The sequence below is a fragment of the Macaca thibetana genome, chromosome 3 (assembly GCF_024542745.1).
Source record: "Macaca thibetana thibetana isolate TM-01 chromosome 3, ASM2454274v1, whole genome shotgun sequence".
NCBI classification, from domain to species: domain Eukaryota; kingdom Metazoa; phylum Chordata; class Mammalia; order Primates; family Cercopithecidae; genus Macaca; species Macaca thibetana.
The window spans coordinates 98656416-98684015 of record NC_065580.1 but is presented as its reverse complement, the minus strand read 5'-3'; the positions used below and the strand labels follow the sequence as shown (position 1 = coordinate 98684015).

At 43.5% G+C, this 27600-nt stretch overlaps 1 protein-coding gene and 1 long non-coding RNA gene across 3 annotated transcripts in view; one reads left to right on the top strand and one right to left on the bottom strand.

Annotated features, from left to right (window-relative positions):
* Window positions 1-3584: 3584 nt before the first annotated feature.
* Window positions 3585-16909, bottom strand: LOC126950066 (uncharacterized). Of its 2 annotated transcripts, XR_007724046.1 has the most exons (5): window positions 16812-16909; window positions 15744-15872; window positions 7180-7333; window positions 6874-7001; window positions 3585-4033 (listed from the first exon to the last, which is right to left on the bottom strand). It is a non-coding gene; the product is annotated as an uncharacterized LOC126950066 (long non-coding RNA). The 2 variants fall into 2 exon arrangements; XR_007724047.1 differs by lacking the exon at window positions 15744-15872 and having other exon boundaries at window positions 16812-16901.
* Window positions 16539-27600, top strand: part of JAZF1 (JAZF zinc finger 1) — a 349309-nt gene continuing 338247 nt past the window's right edge. The window contains exon 1 of the mRNA XM_050783212.1: window positions 16539-16888. Within this exon, the coding sequence (XP_050639169.1) occupies window positions 16774-16888 (115 nt within the window). The 5' untranslated portion in view covers window positions 16539-16773. The remainder of the gene's footprint in view (window positions 16889-27600) is intronic.

Below are 27600 nucleotides of genomic sequence, written 5' to 3'. Positions count from 1 at the left end.
AATACTATGCAGCCATTTAACAGAATGAAGAGCACCTACACATTTTCATACAGGAAGATCCCCATGACATATTATTAAATGAAACACATAAAAGTCTCAGACAATGTGAATATCATGCTACCCCTTGGTTACAGGGGACATACACATGGGCCTGTACATATCTGGAAGGCAAAACAAAAAGTGAGTAATAGTGATTGCCTCTGGGAAGGGGCACGCTGGGGAGGGTGTGGTCCTTGTGGGAAGCAGGACTTACTTTTCACGATGTACTTCTGAGAACTGTATTACATTTTGAGAACTGTCACTAGATAGAAAATCCGTTTCCACACCAAATTCTTTGGGGAAGAAGATGAAGAAACCATATTAAGCCCTATTGGCATTTTGCAGGTGTGTTGCTCTAAACTTCAGGGGAGAGTAGATAAATAACATTCCCTGACATGAGCAATTAGCTGCTGAGTGTGAGAACTGCTCATTTCTGGCCCAGCGCAGCCAGACTTGAAGTTCAGATGGAAGCTGAGAGAGAATTAAAAAAAAAATCCAAGGTCATTGTGGAAAAAGTAGGCACTAACTCCATGTTCAGGATCAAACCATTCAGAAAAGGAGATCGTGCTTCTTTCCCAGAAGTATGTGAGGAAGAAATGTTAGAAGGAGATTTTCGTTGTGTGTGCTAGAAACCTAGAACAGGAAATTGAAGAAGGTGGTGAGGCTATGGCTAATGATGAAGTGTGAACTGGAGAAGAAACGAAACAGTCTGCAGCCACTCATGCAGACTGGTACAGTTATCACCCAAGGCAGCCAACTGTCCCTGCGGGGCGGCAGGCCCCACTCTCAGCAGGAGCTACACCCCTCTCTCTGCAATGAGGCATCTCCCCCAACCAAGATTTCACCAGGAACCCTGGCGAATGTGGCCCCAGGAGGGAGGAGGGGCCTAATTGTGGGTGAATGGTAGGAGTTAGCACTGGGACAAGGTGAAGGAATGTATTTTCAGTTTAGGTTTGAGGTATAGGGAAACAGCCTGTGAAACCCAATATCAATTTGGGAAGTATGGGTGATGACCCCCCACCCATGAGATCTAGGGCTTCTCAAAGCAAAGGAGAAAAGGAGAAAAACCCCAGGTCCTCAAAAGCACAGTTGCTTAACATTTGAATCACTTAACCCTTCTAAACCTCAGTTTGTTTATCTGTGAGATAAGAATAAATGGTACCTACCTCTGTGGGAGGGTAAACAAGCTTCCTGTGCTTGGCAAGCACTCTGGCACCCGCTGTCTTACTTAGGGCTTGCGTGGGCTTGGCGTTCACTCTCTCTCTTGCTGTGGGCTTCTCCAAGTGTTTTAATACCATTAGCTTCCTTTCCCTCCATGACAGCCCTGTAAACGTAGGCTCCTTCTTTTCCCCATTTTACAAATGGAGAAACTGAGGCACAGAGCCTTCAAACAGCTTGCCGTGGTTATCTAGGAATTCAGTAGCAGAAGCGTGGCTTGACCCCTGCAATTTGGCATTACAGATTGTATGTCTAACCAGTAAGCCATACACGCCTTGTAGTAAATGGGGAAAAAAATGGTAGTTGTGGCTGTGGTGATAACGACTGCAACGTGAAGGTACCATGATTTATCCCCATCGTGCAGATAAATAAAATGAGGTTTAGAAGGATTAAGTGATTCAAGTGTTAAGTAACTATGCTTTTGTGACCTAACTTGTGGGGCTCAGGTACCCATCAGAGGAATCCAGACAAATGTCACTAGGCCTACTCCAGTGAGAGTCCCTGTGTGGCTGGTGGGAGCCAGAAAAAAGGGGCCCCCCGAGCACATTTGGAGATGACAGATCTAGGGGCAGCTTGATGTGCCCTGTGCTGCTGGGACTCCTCACTCAGGTTACCAAGGTAGAGAAGGCCTCAGTGGGCTTGGCGTGACTCTGGAACAGGGCTCTGAGCGGAGCAACATTATGATAACACATGCAGGACCCTGCAAGAACCCCTGGATTCTCCAGGTGGGGCTGCCAGGGACAGACATTGACACTTGTAGGAATGGAAGCCATTATAGGGCCCCCAGCAATTCACTGTCTTATTTGGACCAGACAGAGGAGATTTAGCCTAAGCAACATAGTGAGACCCTATATTTACAAAAAATTAGCTAGGTATGGTGGCTTGCGCCTGTAGTCCCAGCTACTCAGGTGGCTGAGGTGGGAGGATCGCTTAATTCGAGGAGGTCGAGGTTGCAGTGAGCCATGATCGCCCCTCTCCACTCCAGACAGGGTGACAGAGCAAGACCCTGTCTCAAAGAAATAAAAATAAAAGAAAACAGAAAATGAAGGAGGAGATTGTGGGAGTTGGGACACAGAATGTGAGCTTTATTCCTCATTACCACTTTGAGCATACACCTAGCATGGTGGTCCAGGGAAACACCTGCTCTAGTTTCTATTGAAGTCTATAACACACTAAAACAGCGCTTTGAGTTAAATGTAGTTTGAAAAGCTGGCTCCGGCTCAGCTTAAGAAACCACAGGAGAGTGAAAAGTTTATAAGCTACACCATTACTAAAATGACTCTGGTATTAAGGGATATAGCTCAGATAATTAATTTAATAACTGGCAGAGCAAAAAAAAGTTCTTGATTTTGGAAATGGTCTCATTCATTTACCAAGCAGGTAGATCAGATCTGCTTAAGTTTAAACTCATTTCTTCCTTCCTTTTTGTTTTTTTTCCCCTGCTTTAATCTTCAGTTTGCTTTAGTTTTCTGTATCTATAAATTGCTTTTGGGAAATTGTACTCACAAAATGTTTCAGTATGCAGTTTACCTGTTTTAGTTCCTACAAACATTTTCTATTGTAAACACTTTTTTTATTAATAAAATGATGAGGCCAGGCGCAGTGGCTCATGCCTGTAATCCCAGCACTTTGGAAGGCCGAGGCAGGTGGATCACCTGAGGTCAGCAGTTCAAGACCAGGCTGGCTAACATGGTGAAACCCCATCTCTACTAAACATACAAAAATTAGCCAAGTGTGGTGGCACACTCGTGTAATTCCAGCTACTCAGGAGGCTGAAGCACGAGTATCACTTGAACCCAGGAGGTGGAGGCTGCAATGAGCTGAGATCACACCACTGCACTCCAGCCTGGGCCAGAGTCAGACTCCATCTCAAATAAAATAACGTAACATAAAATAAAAAAATGTTTGAGAGAATAAAATTTTAAAAACGGGGAAATGGAGTGGGAGATAAAAGGGAATGGGAGTGAGAGCTGCCACAGTGAGCATTTTCGCTGCTCCTTTCACAGCTGCAGTGATCTTTCCAATGGTGGTGGTGTTGGGGCGGGGGAAAAAGGGTAGAGAATCATCCCTAGTCTGAGGCCAGGTGGAAAAAGGCAGATGCAGTGAGAGAGTGCCTATGGGCTGATGACAGAATCCTTTACAGCTTCCAAAAGCTCTCGACATTTAGATTCAGGGGGCTTGATTAACTCAACAGGTGGGCCTGCAAGTCTCTAGTGTAAAAGCAGGGGGAAGTTTCATATTTGTCGCAACACATTGTCATGGATCTCTCCTTCCTGCTATGACAACAGGCAGGGAGCTCTGCTGTGATGACCCTCAGACCTCAACTTTTGATTCCATCCTGTGGACTTTCCGACCCTACCTTGGAGTAGAAGGACCTGCCCTGCCACTCAGCCCCTTGTTCTATAGTGGATAATTTGGCTTGGCAGAGCCTTTAAAGCTTAGTCTTTCATGACCAGGTCAGGCAGCCTGAGTGAGTTGTACGCATTTCTGTTGTATAGACTTCTGTTCCAAGTCAATTGTAAAATGTTGAACAAATCAAATGGGGGATTACATTGAATGAATATTTAGAATACCAGAATTGCATTCGACTATGAGTAATAGAAACCTGAGAAGCAGTGGTTTAAATAAATAGGAATTTATTTTTCTCTCACAGAATGAGAATTCCAGAAGTAGGCAGTGCAGGGCTGATAGGGCAGTTCCAGTTCATCAATCTAGTGTGATCCACATTCTCACATTCGTAAGATAGCTACTGTCATTCCGGCTGTCACATTGTGCTCTTGGAAACAGAAGGGAAGATGGGCCAAGTGAAAACAATGCCCAGCAGTTGGGTCAGTATGGTTTTTATTCTCATCCTGTTACTAAGGAGCAAGTGAGAATAGATATTGGATAGGCACCTAGAAGTCTCTGCCGCAAGATGTCTGTGAATGCACGAAAATGGGAATTGTTGAAAGTGCCAACTGTAACATGGCAGGAACAAGTTCATAGAAAAATTCAGGAACTCCTGAGCTCTGTTCATGAGCTCCCAAAGGCCGGCAGGTAACACTGATGGATAATAATCCCATTAATCTAGCATATATGACAAGCCTACCTAATAGACAGTGAAAGACATTGCCACTGGAAACACGGACTCCAATTTATGAGGCTGCCACCCTCTACTCCAAGGATGGAACCCATGAAAGGCAACATAGGAATATGTTAGGTAGTATTTGAGTGAACATGCATAGTTTTGTCGGTTTGCGTGTTTTGCTTTTTAGGAGATATACATTTAAATGAAAATATTAAGTCAATTAAATTTATATCAACTCTCTCCTCCATCTTCAAGTAAATCTTTCATGCTTAACAAGCTCGTGCCACTAGACAACTAAGCCCAATGAAATGAATTTTTTAGATAACTGAGGCATTACCTTAAGTAAAAATTAATTTAAAAATTAACCAGCAATATTACCAAATCAAAGCAATAATACCAAATCTTATTGCTTGTTTCATCAACATATATTGAATAATTTAATATAATGGAACGTTGTTTTCTTTTGAACTGACACATAATTGTACATATCAATGGGGTACAGTGTGTTTTGATACATGTAAATATTGTGTAAAAGTCAAATCAAGGTATTTAGCATATCCATCACCTCATGGATTTAGCATTTCTTTGTGGTGAGAACATTCAACATCCTTTCTTCTAGTTATTTTGTGATATACAATATTGTTAGCCAGAATCACTGTGTAACAGAATGCCAGAACTTATTTCTCCTATAGAACCATAATTTTGTACCCATTGACTGATCTCTCCCCATCTCACTCTCCCTTTTTCCTCCCCAGCCTCTGCAGCTGTGAGATCAACTTTTAAGTTGCACCTCAGTGAGATCATGCAATATTTGTCTTTCTGTGCCTGGCTTATTTCACTTAGCATAATGTCTTCTGGGTTCATCCATGTTGCTGGAAATGACAGGATTTCATTCTTTCTTTATAGCTGAATAGTATCCCATTGTTTATAAATAACACATTCTCTCTCTCTCTCTGCTCTATTTCTTTCTTTCTTTCCTCAGGCTATCGCAGTGAAAATACCATATTTTCTTTATTCCTTCATTCCTTGATGATATTTATGAAAAATGCTCAACATCAGTAATCATCAGGGAAATGCAAATCAGACCACAATGAAATATAACTTTACCTCAACTAGAATGGCTACTAGCAAAAAGAAAAAAATAACAAATGGTGGCATGCAGGTGAAGGGGAACTCTTATACACTGTTGATGGAAATGCAAATTAGTACAGCCATTATGGAAAACAGTGTGGAGGTTCCTCAAAAAATTCAAAATACAACTACCATATGATCTAGCAATCTCACTACTGGATATATATTCAAAGGAAATGAAATCAGCATGTCAAAGAGACATGTGCACTCTCATGTTTATTGCAGCACTATCTGCAACAGCCAAGACACAGAATCAACCTAAGTGTAATAAAATGTTTTTGACTGGCTGCTACTTGTGCAGAAAACAACCTTCCCTACCATTACCCACCCCTTCATCATTTGCCCCCCACATACTCCTTCCCCTTCCCTCTCCCCACATGACTGCTATATCAGGAAGACAAATTTTGATGGGGGTGCTAAGATATTCCTATTTCATGGAGAATAGGTTAGAACCAGCAGGCATTCAGGCACTTTTGTTATACTTGCATTAAAAAAAAAAAAAAAAACTTAAGAGAATTGAAATGTATTTAGCCTGTAGACAATGTAAATGTAAAATGCTCTGGGAACTCTGAACCAGTGATGATGAGTATGTAAATTGCTAACCTGGCTCTAGAAAATGGTTTGGCAGAATCTGTGAAAACTGAACATAGGCATATTTACGGACTATACCATGGCCATCAACTTAGTGACACAGCTTTATCCACAGCCCTACCCCAATGCTAGGACCCAGTTCAGCCTTCCTTCCTCTGTGATAGCTCAGGCCTCCCTCCTGCAGTGTTCTCTCCATCAGCTGATCATACGTGGCCCCACCTTAGCCCATCAGAGGCAGGTTCACTGCGGTGAACCTCATTAAGAAAGATTAGGAGACAGGCAGCTGCCTCTCAGTAAGCTCCCCGAACACTGTGTAAACTTTCCCACCCCTTCTCCAGAAACCTTCAAACTCTGTATCATTTAGGATGATGACTTCACCGTCACTATCTAGTACTCTAAAGCCCAACACAAACTGGCTTGTACAATAAAGATGAATCACTGGATCGTGTAACAGCAAAGACCAATGTGGGCTTCCAGCACAGTTCTATCAGAATTCCAGTTCAGTTTCTCTGAGGTCTCTTAATTCCGCATTCTGCTAAGTTGGCTTTGTCCTCAGGCAGAAGTCCCTCATGGTCTTAAGATGTCTGCCAGCATCAACTGGGCTAAGTACCTCCTTCTCAAATGATGAGAAGAGAGCAGGCAGAGGCTTATCTGGATAGAAATGCAGATAACCACTGGATAAAAGCACTGAACTTAATTCTGATGGGACTTTCTGGCCACATGCCCACCTCCCGAACCAAACATTTTGGCAGCAAGATTCCAGCTGCCTGCAGTGCTGAAACCTCAAGCCCCAGTCAAGCAAACCAAAACCAAAACTAAAACAATACCTGTTGTACTTCCCCGAGAATAATAAGTGTCTTACTATGTCTACATCACTCAAAAGGATCCACTCAAATGGCTCATCTCAAAATAAAGCAGGTATGCTCCAAAGTGATTTCACATCCTCATGATGTCTCTGAAATAGCAATGGTTGGCAACTTAAAGTTTCCTTCCTATAACTTCAAGCTCTACCTTATTGCTGCACCAGACTGTAACACCCACCCCCTCCTCCAAAAAAATCTAAGAAAATTTGGTTAGATGACCACATGCCATAGCATTTGTAGCACTGGATTCAGAGATAATAATGGTAATACCTCATCTTTGATTAGCATTTTATAGTTCCCAGTGTGTTTTCACATGCAGCATTTCATTTCATCCCCAGAAGTTGGATAGGATCTGTACTGTTATATCCAGTGTGTAGGTAAGGAAGTGTCAGAGAGATTGAGCGACTTCCCCAAGGTTAATGATCTGCAAGTCAAAAAAAAGAGCTGGTATTAGGATCTAGGTCTTTTCAACACTGAACTTTTGTGAAGACCTTTCCTCTTATCAGTCTTTTGGATCAGGGTACATAATAAGGAAGATAAGAGGCAAATTTGATTGTGGTTCATAAGAATAAGAGACCGAGTATAGGGATTATCTGAAGAGAGGATTCCTCTGCTGCAGGACTTTGGTGCACAGGAGAGAGAAGACAGAAAAGATCTCTCAACCTTTGCTTCTGCCCTTTTTTAGTTTTCTTTCCCAATTTCCTTTTTCCTGTTTCTTTCTTGAATTCTCTTCTCTGGTGCAACTTTCTCAAACACGATACCAAACACTCTCCATGCATAGGCCCCATGCAAGAATCAATCCTGAAAAGTCACCATATTTTCAGGGGGTCGGGGACAGGCAGGGAAAGGTAGCAGGGGAGGGACGCTGGATTGGGAAGGGGAGAGTGAGAATGTTAATGGCGAATGAGAGAGAAATTGGAATCATGAGTTGGCTCTAACCCTGAAGACTGTAATCTAAAATGTTTGTTTACTATATACATTTTTAAAGAGAATATCTTGCAAGCAATGTGACTTTGAGCTGCAGACACAGGAGAGGGAATACTCAAAGACTGGGCAGCCCAAACCTACCAACTGAAGGGTTTTGTTAATTATTTTATAGATGAAGACTGGTCAGGTGCTATACAACATTATCTTTTACGTCACTCACTTTAGAGATAAATTTGGAGTATTTATACAGTCAGCTTGTTGAAAATGTCCTATGACTTTGATCTGCACTGGGTAATACAGAAAGATGCTGAAAACCAAGAAATGTTAAAACCAGGAAGACAGTCCTTATCAACTATTTATTCCCTCTGATATGACCGTTTACCTGGGCAGCTCAGATATTATCTTCAAGATCTGTTTAAGGTGCAAAGGACCCTTCTTGAATTGTTTACAACAAGAATTAGATTACATCTCACAGTGATGAGAAATAATTAATCTGGATATTCTTGGGCTGTTGTGGCAATAAGAGTAATCTAATTTGGGCACTGTGGCATGGAAAGAAAAACAGAGATTGCAAACTGGAAGGCTCATGGGCCAACTGTGGGCTGCAGGTGGAATGTGTTTGCTTTCCAGTGTTTTAAAAGAACAGTTCTGTCCAGGTCACCATTGCCCCACCATTCACACAATACAAACGTGCATTCACACACCTCTTCTCTCATTGCATCCTGTTTGACTCTAAGGTTTCTGAGTTTGAGGCCTTATAAATAAGAAAAGTCATTACATATATAAGGCAATACAGAGAAGAAAGAATCATTTATCTTGGCAAACACATAATGGGATGAAAATTACAGAAAGGCAAATTGAGTTATAAAACCCAGGGGGAAAGTCATTTCCTAGAGAAATGACTGGAATCTGGGTCCATTTTCTGTAAGGCAAAAGTAGCCTCCACATTGGTCCAGATCTGCAAAAGAAGGGACTGAGCTGCAGAGCCCTTTGAGATGATGTTTAATGGGACTGTTTGTTCTGTGACTCTGGGAACTAAAATTGCAACAGAAAATATAATTATGCCAAACAATTGGCTGAAAGACAACATGAGTTAAGTCCTTACAAAACAGGAGCAAAGACAAAGAGCATGACGAAAACAAAAGGGTCACCTTTCCTCATGATAGGTGATGCCTGTGTTCCCTATTCCACCCCAAAATCACCAACAGGAAGGCACAGAGTGGAGGTTGTCAGGAACAGGGTGAAGGGCAACATAAGGGTATCTTTTAAAAGTCTGATATCTCTATAAAGTTTAGTTTTAAAATAAGGCATTTAAGACCAGAAACAAGCTTGGTAACAGCAATGAGAGGACCTCCCAATAGAGAAGGAGAGGGCAAAAGACAAGCCAAGAGCTTCAGTTCCTGCTGGAGGCCTCATGACATCTCCATCATCAAATCCCCATCCTGATTCTCAGTATCCTCACCTAATGCATTTGGCAAACTAGGATGCTTTTGCCCCTCTAGCCCAGTGTCTGTGATTTATGTGAGCATGGGCCTGCCCCCAGATTCAAGGGGAGAGAACAAAAGTGTTCTATAATCCACAAATTCAAGTATGGATAGAGTGTTAAGTGCCAGGACTCTGGAGTCAGACAGAGCTGAGTTCAAATCCTAGTTCCAGCACTTATTAGCTTTAAGGACCTCAGCAAGTTACCTCATTTCCCAGGGTCTTGTTTTTTCTCATCCATAGTTTGGGCATAGCATTTGTCTACCTCACAGGATTTAAGAACTGCTCTGTGTTAAGGCATCAAGTCCAACAGTGGGCACTCAATGAATGTAGTAATAGTTATTTAAAATAATCATTATAGTGAATTTGAACATCTGTGAAAGGGAAAGATATCCTAGTCAGTCTACAAAAGGAGAGCTAGTGTCAGATCTCATGTCATGACTGAACGGCTCCCTGCTTATCTCTGTCCAGTTGAATGGCTTTGCGTCAGCAGAGACTAGGAAACCAGCATCATCAAAATAAATGAGACAAGCAGTTTGTAAGTGCCTGTTATTGGCACAGCACAGTCATTGCACTAGACCTTAGAAAGAGGTCTCGTCAAAAGTGGATCCACAATCACAGGAAGGAATGACTTGTAATCTATCCAAGCTAAGAGACTAAAGACTCTTTCCTTGATGCTACATAAGAGAAGAACAGTAACAAATTGTTAGAAATAACTTTAACATTGAAAACTGAAATCTTAGCACACTGCCTTATCACAGTGCTGAACTATACTTCCACACAACTTTTATTGAGCAGTGCAGGCCTAAAGATAGTTTCTCTTTGGGAGGCTGAGGTGGGCAGATCATGAAGTCAGGAGATCGAGACCATCCTGGCTAACACGGTGAAACCCCGTCTCTACTAAAAATACAAAAAATTAGGGAGGTATGATGGCACGCGCCTGTAGTCTCAGCTACTCAGGAGGCTGAGGCAGAAGAATTGCTTGAACCCAGGAGGCGGAGGTTGCGGTGAGCTGAGATCGTGCCACTGCACTCCAGTCTGGGCAACAGAGTGAGACTCCAGAAAAAAGAAAAAAAAAAAAGTTTCTTTCCTCAAGGAGGCTACCATCAAGTGCAGAGGCCTCCAAGGAGGAATACATTTACCCCAGGATGTGGGCCAGGCAATACTCTGCAGTATAGTATGAAGATACCAGGCCTTCTATTCCTACGTTTAAAAAAGAGTTTATTTCATAATATACATACTACATTTGGTTTTTGGTTTAGAGAGAGAATCTCGCTCTGTAGCCCAGGCTGGAGTGCAGAGGTGTGATCATAGCTCAGTGTAACCTTGAACTTCTGGGTTCAAGTTATTCCCCCCTTGCCTCAGCCTCCTGAATAGCCAGGATTACAGGGGTATACCACCATACCCAACTAATTTTTTAATTTTTTGCAGACATAGGGTCTTGCTATATTGACCAGGCTAGTCTCAAACCCCTGGCTTCTAATGTCCTCCCACCTCAGCCTCCCAAAGTGTTGGGATTACAGGCGTGAGTCACTGTGTCTAGCCTATAATATACATACGATATGTGAAAAGTAGCTCCTGTATATAATTTATAAATAAATATAAATATTAATGAGATCAAGTGGATTCTTGATCAAAAGGTTTGAGAACTACTGGTACACAGGAGATGGAAGACCAGTAAGCCAGCAGTCAGAATCTGATGCAGAGGGAATTTGGCTAGAACACAGATGATAGGCATCCAGCTCAGCAGGGAAGGAAGAGGAGGCAGTTATAGGGAAGGCTTCCTGGAGGAGATTACATGCTGAGTTGCTGCAGTATATTCGGGGGAGGGAATGGGGAAGAGGGAAAAAGAATGTTCCAGGCAGGCTACACAACATTTGCAAAGAAAGGCAAGGTGGCTTTTGTGTGAACAAGTGAATGCATTTTGAAAACTAAAATGGCAGCATGCAGTGGCTCACGCCTGTAATCCCAGTACTTTGGGAGGCCAAGGCGAGTGGATCGCTTGAGCCCAGAATTTGAGACTGGCCTGGGCAAATGGCGAAACTCCATCTCTACAAAAAATACAAAAAATTTGCTGGGCATGGTGGCGTGCACCTGTAATCCCAGCTACTCAGGAGGCCGAAGTGGGAGGATTGCTTGAATCCAGGAAGTTGAGGCTGCAGTGAGCCGTGATCGTGCCACTGTACTCCAGCCTGGGCAACAGAGTAAGATCTTATCTCAAAAAAAAAAAAAAAAGAAGAAGAAAGAAAACGAAAATGATTTGGTACATCTTGAACTGTCAGTACGCGTGGGAAAACTGTAGGAGGTAAGGCTGGGATCAAATTTTTCTGCAGAGATCAATTTTGGTCATTGAAAAGTAGGAAGCTTATTCTGGTAGTGAAAGTTACCACTAAGACATTCTAGCAGGGGAGATGAGATCATGGAGTAGTATTCCCAATTTGATCTTCTAGTCCAATCTCCATTGATACTTGTCTGAGTCCTAGAGGAAACGGACTGCAATAGTGTGAGCTGGTAAAACCTCAAAAAGCTACAACAAAAAAGGTGCTAGTAGCCTTTGAAGTTATAGAAATCCTCAAGACTGTGCATTGCTGTGTGAGAATCAGTGATGCCTAAAAACACATCTTTGGGCAAAAACGGTTGTGCAGTCTTTTACAAGCATTAGTGGCCTTAGTGCCTCCAATACAGTCAGCAGCAACTGAAGTTATCATCTGAGTGAGCCAAAGCTGGAAAGAAGGGAAATAATAGATACTAGAGCAGCCAAGAGGGTAGTACACGGAGTCCAACCAAGCCACCCCTAGCAGACCCTTAGAATAGATTGAGGAGGACCTTGCAAAGCACCTAGTGCTCTCTCATGTGAGGACAGACTGGGCTTGTCTCATTCAAATTGTATCCCTCATATCTTGCATGGTGGAACAGCACTGCAAGGCTGCACAGATCCCAGGGTCACTGTTCATGCAGTTGCCTATATAAATAGAGCTTTCTGGAGTTGTGTAACAGGAGCCTTGCATAGATGTTCAATCAAGATAGGTTAAAGGCAAAAATGAAATAGTAATTGCTTAGCTGCTTTTGTTAACATTATTCTAAATCTCAGGTTGGGCTGGCCTGAGCAGCAGTGGCTCCCATCAGATTTGGGTTTGGAGTTATCATCTGGATAGCAGTATAGCACATAACGTAGGGGAATGCATCCAAGACGCTCAATTAGAACTGCAGTGATTGGTGGTGTGTTTTACTATTTTAGTTCTGGAAAAGTCCTAAAAGGAACTGGAAATAAATGCCATAACTACGTATACAGTCAGTAGGCAGGAGGAGCCAGGTGGCGAGCTAGGGGCTAACACTCATGAGGTCGCTGGTGGCAACTAACGAGAATACCCCCATTACTCATTCTAAGGCTAGCTCTTAATCCTAGGCAAAATGAGACTGGGGGACAAAATGAAAATTAATCAGCAGAGAGCAGATAAAGCTGATTCATTTCTTTTTTTTTTTTTTTTTTTTTTTTTTTTTTTGAGACGGAGTCTTGCTCTGTCGCCCAAGCTGGAGTGCAGTGGCGCGATCCTGGCTCACTGCAAGCTCCGCCTCCTGGGTTCACGCCATTCTCCTGCCCCAGCCTCCCGAGTAGCTGGGACTACAGGCGCCCGCCACTGCGCCCGGCTCATTTTTTTTGTATTTTTAGTAGAGACGGGGTTTCACCGTGGTCTCGATCTCCTGACCTTGTGATCTGCCCGCCTCGGCCTCCCAAAGTGCTGGGATTACAGGCATGAGCCACCGCGCCCGGCCAAGCTGATTCATTTCTGAGCTGGAATAAAATCAATACAGAGAACTTGGTTGCATAAATATTAAACAATAAAACCTGGAATAGACATCATCCTCCTTAGAAGAAGATGGAGCCTAAAGAAGGCATGCCATTGAGCCCAAGGTTGCTGTTGGTGGAAGTGGCAGCCTTAGTATTCAAGAGCCGGGGAACATCAGACATTGTAAGTGTCCACAGACTTGCATGAGCTGAAGAAGACCGAGATTCATGATCTGCTCATTCGACACAGTGGTGACAAGAGAAGAAATATCTAGTAAACCTGAAAAGCACCTCAAGAGGGACCTGGAAAACAATCTAAAAAGCCAGAGAAAGCTAGAGTTGAAGGCAGTATAGAGTTAGATTCAAGATAGAATCTAATGTTCATATAGATCCTCTTGCATCGTTAACAGATGTCCACACAGGACACAGGAAGTGCACGGTTTTGATTATCAGTGTATGCCAAAATAAACTAATTCCTGCATGTGGAGGACAGACAGCTGTATGAAGCAGGATCCTCAGTGTCTTCAGTTGGCTCCATTAGACCAGTGGATTCACACCTTCCGGCAGCTGCCCCATCTCGAGGGCACTGGACATGCTGGATTTGGAGAGACTGTTATGGGATCTCAAACCATTTGTAATGCTAAGTACCACACTGTGGGGCCACTGCACATCCATACTTTGTGCCTACACATTGGGAGGCACTAGGCTCTGGGGAGAGACACATGTTTTCAAGGAAGGCTCTTAAACCCAGAGAATGCTTCTTGTCTACAGCCACTGTCATATCATTCTGACTTCTCAGTTCCCTCACTGTCCCTCTCCTTTCAAATATTTTTACTTCCCAAATCAGACAGATAAATGTTTTTTGCAAGTACAGAGGTATGTCAGTCATCACCTTCTCTCTCGGATGCAATAAGTTGAATTGTTTGTTTTATATATTTTTGTAGCTTAGATGTTGACTTTATCTAAAGGAGTATCCTTGAAACAAACACTTTAAAAATGTAAGTACAGAAAGGTAAGCATGCTATTAGCAATTTTTTAAAAACTTTGCATGTGGTTACTATCTATATATTTGTCCTTCTATTGTTTATCAATGCCTTCTAAATGCACCACGAGTACAGAGAAAAAACTGTGTGCACCTGGGAGAACTTGCTTGATGCCCCTGGCGTCAGTTTACCACATTTCCAAAACCAGTGGTTCTGACAGCCAGAGCATCTTCCAGATCTAAGAGATCATAATCATGTATCTTATACAAAGACCAGAAATGCCTAGAGTATACAGATTTTTAAAAACTAGTATAAGCAGAATGACACATAAACAAAGCTTCAGTCATATATGAAGAAGTAGTAGGGTGGATTATTTTCAGGCAAAATGAACTGATTCCTTATAAAATAGTAATAATTATCCAAGGTAGAGAAAATAATTTTGTCTTAAAAATCAAAATCTTGATTTACTTCGGAAGTTATTTTAGCTCACTTCATTTTAAAAAAAAAATCTATTTTTTCAATTTGGTCTAGCAAGGTTTTATTTTAGGAATAGTGAAACTGACAGGAGGTAGTAGAAAGCCATGCATTAGTGAAACCCAGGCCCCTTACTTCCTTCATCTTTCACCTGCACATTTCCGGCACTTTCCATCTTGGAACTTTGTTGCCTGAACCACCTCTCCACACTCTTGGGAGTTAATAACTCCACATAGACAATTTTTCCTCCGGAGGACAGAATTGCTACTTCTTCAAAGCTATTGGGGCTCCCAGATGCTGCACAGTGGGGGTGCCTCACACTCATCTCTAAGAGTGGCTGTTTTGGCACCATTTTTGGCTGAAGTTTTTGTATTGCATTTCCATGTCATTCGGTGTGATGTGTGCCTGCCAGATATTCTGCCTGCTCTCAGTTGAAGGCCTTCCCAGATTGGGCAGCTGAATGTACTGCACAGCTGCCAAAATTCTAATTCAAGATCTAGAATTCTAACTCCTGCTCTTTAGACCCTTGTCTGGCCTTGGCCTCAGTCCCCTGCCAACTGGGTCCCTGGCTCATTATCAGGCCCACCAGGGCCCTGCCCCCTCCCTCATTGGGACCACGAAACCATTCTTGGCACCAAACTGAACTTCAAGACACAGCTGCCCCAGCCCCACCCAAGCCAAATCTCATCTCAGCAAAAGTTTGTCACCTTGTGAGCTGCAAGACAGAAGAGATGAGAAGAGAAAATGATACCCGTGATGGTCAGATCATAAAACTTCCTGTAGCAACAGACATATTACATGTACCTTTACTCTAAGAACTTGCATGAAAAGCAAACAATCCCATTATTAGAAATAACACTAGATAGGGATGCATAGAGTTTATGGAGGGAGGAATACTATTTCTCCATTTATCTGCACCAGAGGGTAAGTGAAATTTGCCGTAAGGAAAAATACTAAATTCAGTATGCATATATTAATATTAATAAAAAATGTACTGTTGGGTCATAAACTGCTGATAATGTGTAGTATTTCTTAGGCACCTGAAAATTGCTATGGCAAACAGACACTTTACAGCAGAAATATGACTGCAACTGGAGGAGGGGGTGGGGACCAGAAAGTAATTGATAATCAGCAAAATGCTGGTTTTCAGGGAAGCTACTAAATTCAACTTAAGTGGTTACCTGGTCAACATTATGGTTTAAATGCTCACAGGATGAAATCGCTTCCTTTTTAAATAAGAGTCACCATTTCCCTCGCCGTTGTTTCCATTCCTTCTAGCCTTAACCAATGCACCGTCCTTTCTGCCGTGGCTGAAACGAGGTTGGGTTAATTACCACACCTGAGATGGTGGAGTGGGTGCAGTGGGGTGCTGTAATTTCGGGTGATTAAATTATTTTAGCTTTTGTTTTCCTAGAAGGAGCAGGGAGTATAAAAAACGTGGTACATATGTAAAACACAGGCAAATGCACTTGACAACCAAGCACTCTATTTTGAAATTTAAATAAAGCTAAGATTTTCTTCTGGCCTAGAGGGAAGCTTCATTAAAATCAATTAGTACAAACCTCCGGAGAATGCAGACTTTTTCTAAAGAAGGTTTAAAGAAGAAGGTGCACACAATTACCTTTCCCGGGTCCCCTGTGAATGTGTCACACCTAGACAGGTGGCTGAGTACAAAAAAATGTCCCCGAGAGGGGCCAGGGTAACTCCCTGAGTTCTCCTCGCAGGAAGGTAGGTGTAATTAATCCATGTGGGTGCATTAAGAACGTCATATACATAACCAAGGAGGCTCCAAACAGATGGCACGGATCGCAAGCTGTAAAGGGCAGGCCTAGCGAGATAAAGTTGGTGGCAGGGCTCGCAGGTGAGGCCTGGGTCCGGGCGCTGAGGTTGGGGCCGCACAGCTGTAGCCGCGCGCCCTGGTCCCTCCTCCCAGCTGCGGCGGCCTCCCCCCCGCCCCCGCCCCCGCCCTCCCCGCGCCGCTCCCGACGCCGCCGCCGCAGCCGCCGCCTCCCCTCTGCCTCCCGGTGGCTCCTTGCTCTCCTTCCATCTCTCTCGCCCCCTCTCCCTCCGTCCCGTCCTCGCCGCTCCCCTCACCCCGCCTCTCTCCCCCTCCCCCAGCCCCTCCTCTCCTCACCCCACCCGGCCTCCCTCCCTCCCTCGCCCGCCCGGCGCTCGCAGAGCCGACACCAGGGGGGCTCTCGATGTAGCACCATGACAGGCATCGCCGCCGCCTCCTTCTTCTCCAATACCTGCCGATTCGGGGGCTGCGGACTCCACTTCCCCACCCTGGCCGACCTCATCGAGCACATCGAGGACAACCACATCGGTAAATGGCCCGGGGGTGGGCGGAGGTGCCAGGCGCGCGGAAACTCCTGCCTGGGCGGGGAGCCCCGGAATGGCCAGGGGTGGCCCGCAGGGAGGGAGGCAGCGGGCCGGGGAGGGCGCGTGCGAGCCCCGAGGTGGGGGTGGCGGGATGCGGGGACGCGAGGTGCCGGGGGGGCGGGGAGCGGTCTGGGGTGGGGGAGGGGGCGGGCGCCCCGAGGTGCCGCGGGCGGGCGGGCTGGCGGCTGGGGGACTCAGGGGCGTGCACGCGGGCTGCGAAGTGGTGGGAGCGGGGAGCGCCGCGGCGGGGCGGCGAGGGGTGCGGCGGCGGGGCCGAGCGCCGGCTCGCGGGGCGCGGGGCGGAGGGCGCGGCGGGCGGCGGGCGCTGGGCGCTGGGCAGGGGCGCGGAGTTAGTTGGCCCGGGTGGTCGGAGCAGCCCGAGGCGCTGAGGGCAGCGGGGGGCGGGCGCTGCACGCCGCCGGGCGCTTCCGCCCCGGCTCGAGCTGTCAGGGCTCGGCGGCGGCTGCAGCCGCTGGGAGGTGGAGCGGGGGGGCGGGGGTGGCTCCACCGCGGCAGCCATTCCGCTTCCTCCTCCCGCCGCCGCCGCCGCCGCCACTGCGTCCTGTCAGCGCCGGTTGCTAGGTGTGGTGCATCGGGAGGGGGCCGGGGCCGGCGGCCGCGGGCGGGGGCCCGGGCGCTTGCCCTCTCTCTGGGAGGCGGCCGAGCGACCCGGGCGGGGCCGGGGACGCGGGCCCGGGGGCTCTGGGTGCCCTCCCGTGCCCCGGCCTGGCGCGGACGCCCGGGCGCTGCGGGCTGAGGTCTTGGGTGCGCCCGCGGGCCGCGCCCAGCGCCCCGGGGTCGACGCGCCCTGGAGGCCCTTGCGGCAGCGTCCGCTGGAGAGCCACCCCCCGGGCCCATGGCCGGGGATTTAAATGCACCCCGGCTCTGCGATTTGCCTTTCTAATGGTGCTAGGCCCGAGGTACGCTGGCTGCGCCCTGGGACCGGCGGCGGCCTGCGCAGTGCCCCGGGCCCGGGGGACGCCGGGGAGAGGGCGCCCCGCGGGGTGGCTACTTTCCCTTCACGCCTGGACCCCTGGACCTTTCAACAAATCCTCTGATTTGCAGAAGTCCTTGCACACATTTTCACACTTATATTCGGAACCCCTGCTAAGGGAGGTGGGCCGGGTGCATCTGGCTCAGGCGGTCCAACCACCTGCGGAAGGTGTGGTCGACGCCAGCGAATTGTCCTGCGTGGGCTGGAAGGTGAAGGGTCCGAGCGGTGTCCCAATGGGGCTGTCTAATCCAGAGAACCTGTAAATTGCCCCCAGGAAGTCCAAATGAATGCCATGGATTCAGCCATGTGGATGCAGCTCACGTTTCTACAAAGTTGAGAGAATAAATCACGACTGCTGTGTATTTATGCAGGAATAAAATGAGGCAGAACCCTATGCTCCTTTGCTTAGTATAGTGCTGTCTCTGCACACAGTGGGTGCTTAATAAGTGTTGAATGCCTGTTTAGAATGTGATTTGATGGGCCATCCGGAATAGGAGATAATCATGGGAAACGTCTACAAAATGTCTTTCAGAAGAAAATTCTGTTGAGTAATTGTCCACGTTTTGAAACTTTTCAAGTTTTCAGGTGTCCTTGTAATAGCTTCTTCCATTTCCTCTGCTAAAGGTGTGACAGAAGAGCTGGGCAAGTTTTGGTAGTCTTAAAAGCAGTTTAATGGAGCAACAAATTTGCTGATTCATATCATGATTGAATAGTCATTACTGAAAGTGCTTTAAAGTATTAAATCAGATTTTTCATGATGGCTAGTTTAAAGTAAAGCGAAAACACCAGTACTGTGAAGTTCTGGTAGAAATGTTACTAGTTTAAGTTCTTCCCCTTACTCCCAATAATAAGTAAAAAATAAGAAATATAAATAATGCTATAAATTCATATGTATGATATAAGTAATATAAATAAATAATATCTCTTGACTTAAGGAAGGCTGTCATTGCATATCCCATTCATTCTCGCTAACAGTTATTTCAGAATAAACTATAATTTATGTAAGCTGAGTAATAATTTTACCCCATTGCCTGCCTACTTAGACAAGCTGGTTAAAGACAGTATAAATTCTATTTATTAAGATGTGTTAAAGACAGTTATCCTTCTTGAGGAGTTTGTATGAGATGGTCTAAAACTTGGTGAGTCATGAGGTTTTTTTAAGTGTAGAAATTGTCCTAATATTTTGCACACATTTTTTTAAGAAGGTTAAGAGTTCGATACATTTTCTAAAACTCAACTTTGAAGTAATGCTATCTCATTCCCAGAAGGCTAGTGTTGTCCTTTTAATAGTGAAAATATGAAAAAATTAAGTTTACAGCAATAGCAGTGACCTAGGCGAACTGTGTCACAGGGCTAACACAGTAGAAAATAGTTTGAACCAGCAAACTTTATGAAAAGCAAATGTTAAAATGAATGAACACTTGCAATTCCCAGGATGAAGAGGCTCAAACTATTATACACCTCTGCTGGGGAGAGGCCCTTTACTATCAAAGGCAGCCCTATATGCAGAAAGAAGTAAGAATTGATCTTAAGAAAGAATAAAAATATCCCGATTAGTAGATAGTGTCATAATACACTTTTGATGAAGAGACATGGGTGAAAATATAAAGCATTTAGTGAAAGTTCTAGACTGGTATTGTTATGTGATATTTATCGTTTGTAATTCAATCTATAAGAGTTTGGAGACTGTTATTTTTAATGATTGACTTACTGATTTCATGTCTGTTGGTGAGTGGTTACATTAAAAAGATTCAGGAAAAAAATAAGAGATGTGTTATTTTGCTTTTAATTTGTTAAGCAGTCTTGTTATTTAGCAACCATGAGTATTAGAGATATGCTTAGGCGAGCGTTCCATTTTGGGGGCCTATCTGGGTTATTACCTTTAGCCGCTAGTAAAAACCCTTAAACAGCGATAAAATGAACATTTATGGGAATGTGGTGTGTTTCTTGCTTGGCAGATTTTTCAAGGCCTGTATTTTTCATTATCAAAGTATTATGTTTAGTTTGGATTAATTAAGCACATTAAGTTGAGAATAACTCTCTGTTATCTTATACGTGTATGCTTAACTTTTGTTTTTAACTATTTTCCTCTCCCCATAATGAACAAGGATTTGGGGCTTTGGCACCAAGGGAAGTGTGATTTTCACCATCCACTGTTTTAGCTCTTTTCCCTCCTGGAAGGGTGCTGTACTGGTATTCCTGTTTTCTTTCTTGCATTTCACTGCTGGTTCAGTACTGGAGTACCTGTCTCAGTGTACACACTGAATATCCTAGCTAAAACTGTCCCCCATTCCCACTTAAATTTAAATTGCCTAGAAATCCCATAGCCCTGCAACTGTGAAGTGCTTCTCCATCAATTTTGTTATCAATTCATTCATAGGTCTGGGTCTGTTACATGGAGGTGGGAAAAGCAGGTCCGGATTTGCTTGCTTCTTATTTTGAGTAGGTATTTGAGTTTGTAGAAACACTCGGTATGAACATCCTAGATAGATGAAGTTAAACTGGTAACCGGGAATCTTAGAAACACCAGGAGCACTAAATTTAGCACTGAAGGTCATGCCCCAGGCCCATGAAATGCCTGCTGCAATCCTGCATCCCAGTGCTGTGAAATCGTATGACTTTTCGTCTCAGAAACACAACTGTTGAATCATTCTTATTTATTTGGTGCATTTTTAGAAGTACCTCTGCATTTTGAATTTATTTATGTAATAATATATTGAGTCCCTGCTTTATGCCAGGCAAAGTTATGAGCACTTGATATTTTTTGGTTTACAAAATGAAGATACCACTCTAGGAAGTTTATATTCTAGGGTAGGGGGCCGGACAATAAACAATTGAAGTATGTGATATACAGTATGTTGGGAGGTGGTTAATGATACAGAAAAGAGAAAAACTAGAGCAGGGTCTGGAGGGTTGGGAGGAGAAGGTATTGGAATTTTAAATAGATTGGTCAGGGTGGGCCTTGCCGAGAGGCTGATATGGGAGACAAAACCTCGAAGGAGGTGTGAGAGTTAGCCGTGAGGACATTCCGGGAGCCAGCAGTGCACAGGCCCCAAGGCAGGACTGCACCACTTGAATAGAAACACAGGAATCTGACCCAATTCAGTTATTCGTGTGATAGTACCAGACTAGCAGGTCATTCAGAACTCTCCTCAGATGTTAGGACTCTCAGCTTTGCTATTGAAAGAGATTTTCCTGCAAGGGCCCAGTTAAGGGGCAGAGTCTCACTGACCAAGAATGGCTTGCATTAGCTATAACTTGGTTCTTAACTCCAAATATCAACAGGTTTCTTGTTGTGAGTCTCTACTTGTTAGTTTCCTCATCTCCAAAACCCAGGTAATAAAGCTATAGTGCTTCATTTCATAGTATAGATTTATAAACCATCTAATTAATAAAGGTCAAAGTTTCCGGAAAGAAAAATCAGGCCACTTACTATCAAAAATATAGAATTTAGCTCCTAAGATGATTTAGTAAATATTTGCATTATCTTCTCAAAGGAGCACCACAGTGTACTAAATAGATAAGTCATACAGTCTGTCATTGGCCCTTATTACTCCCACTTTCAGGTGAGCAAACTAAGGAACAGTTTATAATTGCCTAAGCTTTCGTGGCTGGTTTGTATGATTTGGAGATTTGAATTCCAGACAGGTATGCAAAGCTGAGCCTATGCCAGTTGCCAATTAGGTGAAGAACTCGACAGTCCCCTCCTCACCTCCCCTCACACGATTGGTCTGTGTTTCCTCCTTTAGAAAGTAACTGAACTCCACATGAAGGTCATCTGAGCAGTGGCATAGTGAACCCAGACTGCTTGGGGTTGAACACACATGTCTGCCACTTGTCAGCCGTATGACCAGGGACAAATTAACCGTACTGTGCCTCCTCTGTAAAATGAGGATAGTAGCAGCACCCATCTCACGGAGTGGTTAATGAGGATTAAGTGAGATAATATATGTGAAGTATTTATCTACAATAATAAGTTGTCTACATCATGTAGTTTCTTGCCATTTGTGTATCTGCTAAATAAATATGTAATCCTACTGTTAAAGTCTACCTTCGAGATTAACATGGGTTGTATCCACCTATTTGTGGTATTGTTTTGGGCATTTTATAACTGTGTGACATCATTGGGTTCTTCCTGGGAAGGACTGAGAATGGGAAATAGGAGACCCCTCAACAATCTAGCGGTAGTATTGCAGCCTCTGGCCACGTTCTCTTTTGTGTGGCCAGAGGCACTTTATACCCTGGCAGAGGCATTTGCCACAGTGGACTGGGAAAGTGGTGTTAAAGCCAGCGGCCTCCAACATGGCCTTTCCTTGTGGCCTGAATTTATTTGAAAAAATCCAGGACTAGAAAGAGGCACTGTGCCTTGGGCCTGTGGGTGCATTCCCTTGAGAACACTTCCTGTGGGGAGAAGGAATGACTGAATGAACAAATGAATGAATGAAAGGCTTGTTGCTGCCTGCCCTGTTCTCTGCCTGCACCCTGTGGCTTGGCGGCAAGATCTCACTGTTACTCCCAGGGTTCCCGAGAAGCCCCCAGGTGTAGTGCTAGGAGAAATTTTAAATGCATGTGCATACACACACACACACACACGCACACACACCCACACACACCATAGGCAGGATAAGGGAACCCGAAATCTGAAACTTCATGGCAGTCTCCAAAACTCTGTCTTCACTGGTTTTTGCATAAGCCTCTTCTCACCTATAAACAGTCAGATCATCCTTCAGAAAACATCACTGTTGAACATCCTGTCTCATAAGTTTCACAAGCTTCTAATTGTTTTCATTTGGTATACACATTTTCTGACATGTGACCGAAATGTACAGACACCAAAACTCTGCATGTAACTGGGTTGACAGAAACCTCCATATTCTTCAGAAAATGGTTTTCTTTAGCGTTCATATATTTCAGAGATATCTCCTACGTTGACAGTTCTGGAAATACAAACTGACAGCTGTTTTGAGAAAACCCAATTCTTCCTGTATATGACAATGAGGACGCCTTAAGGCTGGTACAGGCTGGTGACACTTGATGAGGGGCTTCCCTGGGACTGTTGAGAAGCCAGAGGCCTGGTATTGCAGAGCATTGTTTCTGAATTCCTTAAAAATCTTCCTTTTCTAGTTTTTGCTTCTAGGGCAAGAATCATACATACTCCACATTTCCTTATATTTCTCCACCCCATTCTTACCCCTGCCTTTAGATCTTAACAGTGCAGACGTGTCCTGCATACAAAGAAATACCTGCTGGATTGTAGATACACATTTTGTTTCCATGTTGACCTGGCTAACATATTAAATTGAAAAGTGTTCTTTATTTAGAATCTATAGATGGGAAACCATAGATGTCAGAAATTCATTATGTGTGTATTTTTTAAAAGTGCCTTTCATTTAATATATTTAATTGGTGTAAAGAAAATTGTATTTTCCCCTCGCTGTAAGCACTGGAACATGGCAGTAGTTTTCACCTACTTTTTTTTTTTTTTTTTTAAAGCTAGCTGCAAGCAGGGACCAGATTAGTGGATATCCTCTCTAAGGGTGAAGTCTTTCCAATTGCTCTCAACTTTGGCAGGAGTCAGAGGGACTCCTCTAGGGTCACTAACAATAGACCGTCTGCCCAGCACCAGAGAGCACTGATAGCCCCTGATGGCCATTGTCCCTTGCCCGGCTCACCCACGGGCCTCCCAAGGAAGCACTGTTTATTGCCTGCCAGACTTCAATGGTGACTTTCGCCTGAGATAGACCTCCTTGAAGGGACATGGTCTGGATACCAGGTTAATAACACTGAAAAACTCACCATTTTTTTGGTATTATAGATATAATTGATATATAGAAATAAATATATATTTTAGACACAAAGGCATATAGGATATCTAACACATATATAAATAATACATGTATATGTCTGTACACATAGCACATATATGTGTGTATGTATATCCACATGTTTGTATACATATTTATGTGTGTGTATATATACATTTGTATTATACATTTTTCCCTCTCTTTTAAGATCACCATGGATAGTGAAGACAGCCACATATTTTTTAGTATTTCTTATATGTTAGTGCTTAAGACAGTACTTCCTATCTCTAAGGATTTGAAATTTATTTGGAGAGACCAGACATGTACAGACTGAGATAAATGATGAATAATAATAGGGACCACAGAGGCAGATTTATTGTGAAGTTAATGAAGCTCCAGCCCCAGGGCCCCTCACCTGTACAACACATTCCTTGCCATTTTTGAATATATTGCCAGGGCTCACCTAGCACTTTCCAGGCCCCTGGAGGAGCCCTAGCAGTGTATGTAGCTGGGCCTTTGTGAGATCATAACTGGTAAAATTGGAAGAAGATTTTAACAGCAATCACTTAATGTTTTTCTTTCTCATTCTGACTTCCCTGCTCTCACATTTCTGTTTGGGTTCGATGACATTGGACTTGAAAGTGCTTTTGAGATATAGCTAGAGGGAAGTCAAATTGGGGCCACATTTCGTTTGGGCTTAGTGGGATGTATTTATGCAGTTCACAGTTACCTTTGTGTCAAGTTATCCGTAGCCATCCTAGTGTAGAAATTGCTTCATAGGATCGCCACCCATTGTGCCAGCTCACCTGGGGTCCTTACACAAAGGGAGAGTCAGAGCATTGCAGTGTTAATGGGTACCGTGACATCTGCTGTGGGATGGTTTATGGTGTATGGAGCCAGGTCTGTGGAGAATTCTTTCACTTGTTAGATGTGTAAGATTCTACGTGGAGGATTCAGTTCTTATCTAAGTGTAGTCAGTATGAAAATTCTCTTCTTTTAGGAATATACTCAGTAATACAAATATACTATTAGAAATGCACTATTTTTAATGAGAATTCTGTGTTTAAGATTCTTGTTCATTTGACATGAATATGCCTGATACCAAAAATACTGACAACAAACTGGTTAATGAGTATCATTGATAAAAAGAATGTTTAAAGTTAGTCACTACATGAGAAAACTTGAAATGTCCTGGGTTTTTATGACTCATATGTGAAAGAAAATTAAGAGATGTGATTAGAGGTTTGATAACAATCCTAAAAATGTATATGTCATTGCCAATAAAGAACTATAAGGCCAAAAGTAAATTTTCTGAATTATCAATAATTAGGAATAAATTTTGATCACCCATGCTTGAGGGGAGATTGAGTCATCTTTCTGCCCTGTAGAAAATGGTATGAATATAAGTCTTTGTGATATGAGGATTCGTCAGAGTATCCAGCCCAAAAGAAGTATTTATAACAGTGTGTCAGGAAGTTAATTAATACACATACTGGGTTCTTTTCCTGGATTCTGATTTTAGGATGTTTTGGGATTGCAGCTTGTAAAATTTTGTGATTTGTTGTGATTTGTTAATCTCAATAAATAATCACTTTGGTAAACATTTTATAACATTCAATTTTTGTTTTTTTTCATAAGAAAAGGCTGAATCTGCAGGCCCACAAAACTTGGGTCTATTCCATGAATTCCCAGTTCGGGAATCATGACTATCTGCCACAGACTGTGCTAAATAATTTTTGTATACTATTTCATTGGCCCTCACAGCAAGCCTGTGAAGTAGACATTACCCCCATCCTATACGTACTGCCTTCTCCTTTGGAGTTAAATATGCTACCATATTAATTAAATACCACACCTAGTGAAATATGAACTAGAGTGTTTGTTTATATTGGTATAAAACAGAAATATTTTCCTTCAGGACAGAAAGCCTCTTTTACCTCAATAAATATCACTATTTTAATAGGTCTTTCCCTTTCTGTCCTGTTGCCCCTGCCCACAGCTGCACCAGCAGGGGTGTGCATTGAACTGTGTGGTCACCTCCTGTGCACTGTTTCCTCCCCCAGAAACTCAGGGTCTTGTCATCATCCTATCCTCCTCCCCAAGACGTGTTTTCAGAAATGGTATGAAAATAAAAATTGAGAAGTACTTTGGGCTGTGAAAAAAATAAATTACAAAGGTAACTTTGGACAGTGAAAAACATCTTTGAAATTAATTTCTGTAGGTTTGCATCTATGAGGGCTGTATATTTATGTGTTTATGGCATTCACACAAATACCAGTTATGCAATTAGTCCACTGTAGTTTATATTAAGGGAATCTGAAAAAGACTTTTTTAAAAGCTGATTTAAAAAGGAAATTGATTTTCCTTGTTAAATTGCCAGGGGTATTTGGTATACAGGAGGCAGAGGCCTGAGTGGTGAGAAGCATGGACTGTGAAGTTACACAGAATTGGATTTTGAATCCTCCTGATCTCACTAACTTGAGCTTTTCAAACCTGAGCAGCTCTTACAGTCTTATTTGTATGAGATAGTAATAGTATTATTTATTATTTGGGGGGTCCCGAGATTGATTTTCCTTTCACAGTACCTACTGGCTAGTTGCTTTAATATGCATTATACAGTGTTAGTCCCATGCAACACAGGAGGAAGCCAGGACACAGAGCAAAGAACAGCCAGGAAAATGCCTGGGGTAGCCAGGGACAGCTTTGCTCCCAGGTGTGCCCATATACTCCGTACTTGCCCTTTACACCCTAAGTTGTGATCTTTTACAAGACGTTTGCATTTTCATTGAAGGCTCTTCAGCACCTGAAAGTCTTGCAGAAATAAATACAGAAAGGCTGGATTTCCACCAAGAGCAGTGTGGATGGGAGCAATATGGATGGTTGATGAAATATGTTGATGCTGGTTGTCTGGTTGAGGTAGAAATGTTTCTGAATGTTTCAAGACTTCTGAAGAAAACGCTTAGGTAGGACAGGAGGGTCCATGAGCATCCCATCACAGTAACAACAATGAAAACAATACTTTGGCAGTTCTAAAATGGTTGTAATTACTGAATTGTCTAAAGATGCTAACTGGATTTCTCTCCCTCACTGATGATTATTTAAGGATAGGTTCTCCTGACAAACGCAATACCTAACCCTCACACACACACACACCAACTTCTCTTTTGCTTCAGATTTCCAAAATTGAAATCATGTAATTATGTTCATGTACTTTACTTTATTATTATTTTTCAGACAGGGCCTTGGTATGTTGCCCAGGCTGATCTTGAACTTTTGGACTCCAGCGATCCTCCGCCTCAGCCTTCTGGTAACTGGGATTGCAGGCACATGGCCCAGTGCTCAGCTCATGTACTTTATTTTAAAGATTTTTTTTTTTGACCAACGGTACATACATACGGGCTCCAACTGTAAACATTGTGAATTAAGCACTGAAAACCCTCAGTGCTCGTGGCCTGTGTGTAGAGCCCTCACTGCTGGACATCTCCCTGGTGCCATCCACACAGAGGGCACACGTCAAGTCCTGTCACTCCAGCACCAGATCTTAAATCGCTTCTGCAGGAGCACATCTGGGCTTAAAATTGAAGCACCCATTTCTTACCTAATTCATTTAGCGAGAGCCTCTCGAATGCTAATTTAGCTGCCTGATTTTCCATATATGGCATAATTATGAAAGTAATGGCAAAAGCAGGGGAATCTGTAGAGACATACTTGTACGGTTTTCTGTTAAGTAAGTTGAACACCATGGCAATAGGCATACAGAAGCAGAAATTATGCCCAGGCTTCCTCAGGTATCAAACATCACATGAAGGAAATGGGGTTTTTGAAGTTTCTTTGTAAACCCAAGCTGAGTACTTCTTA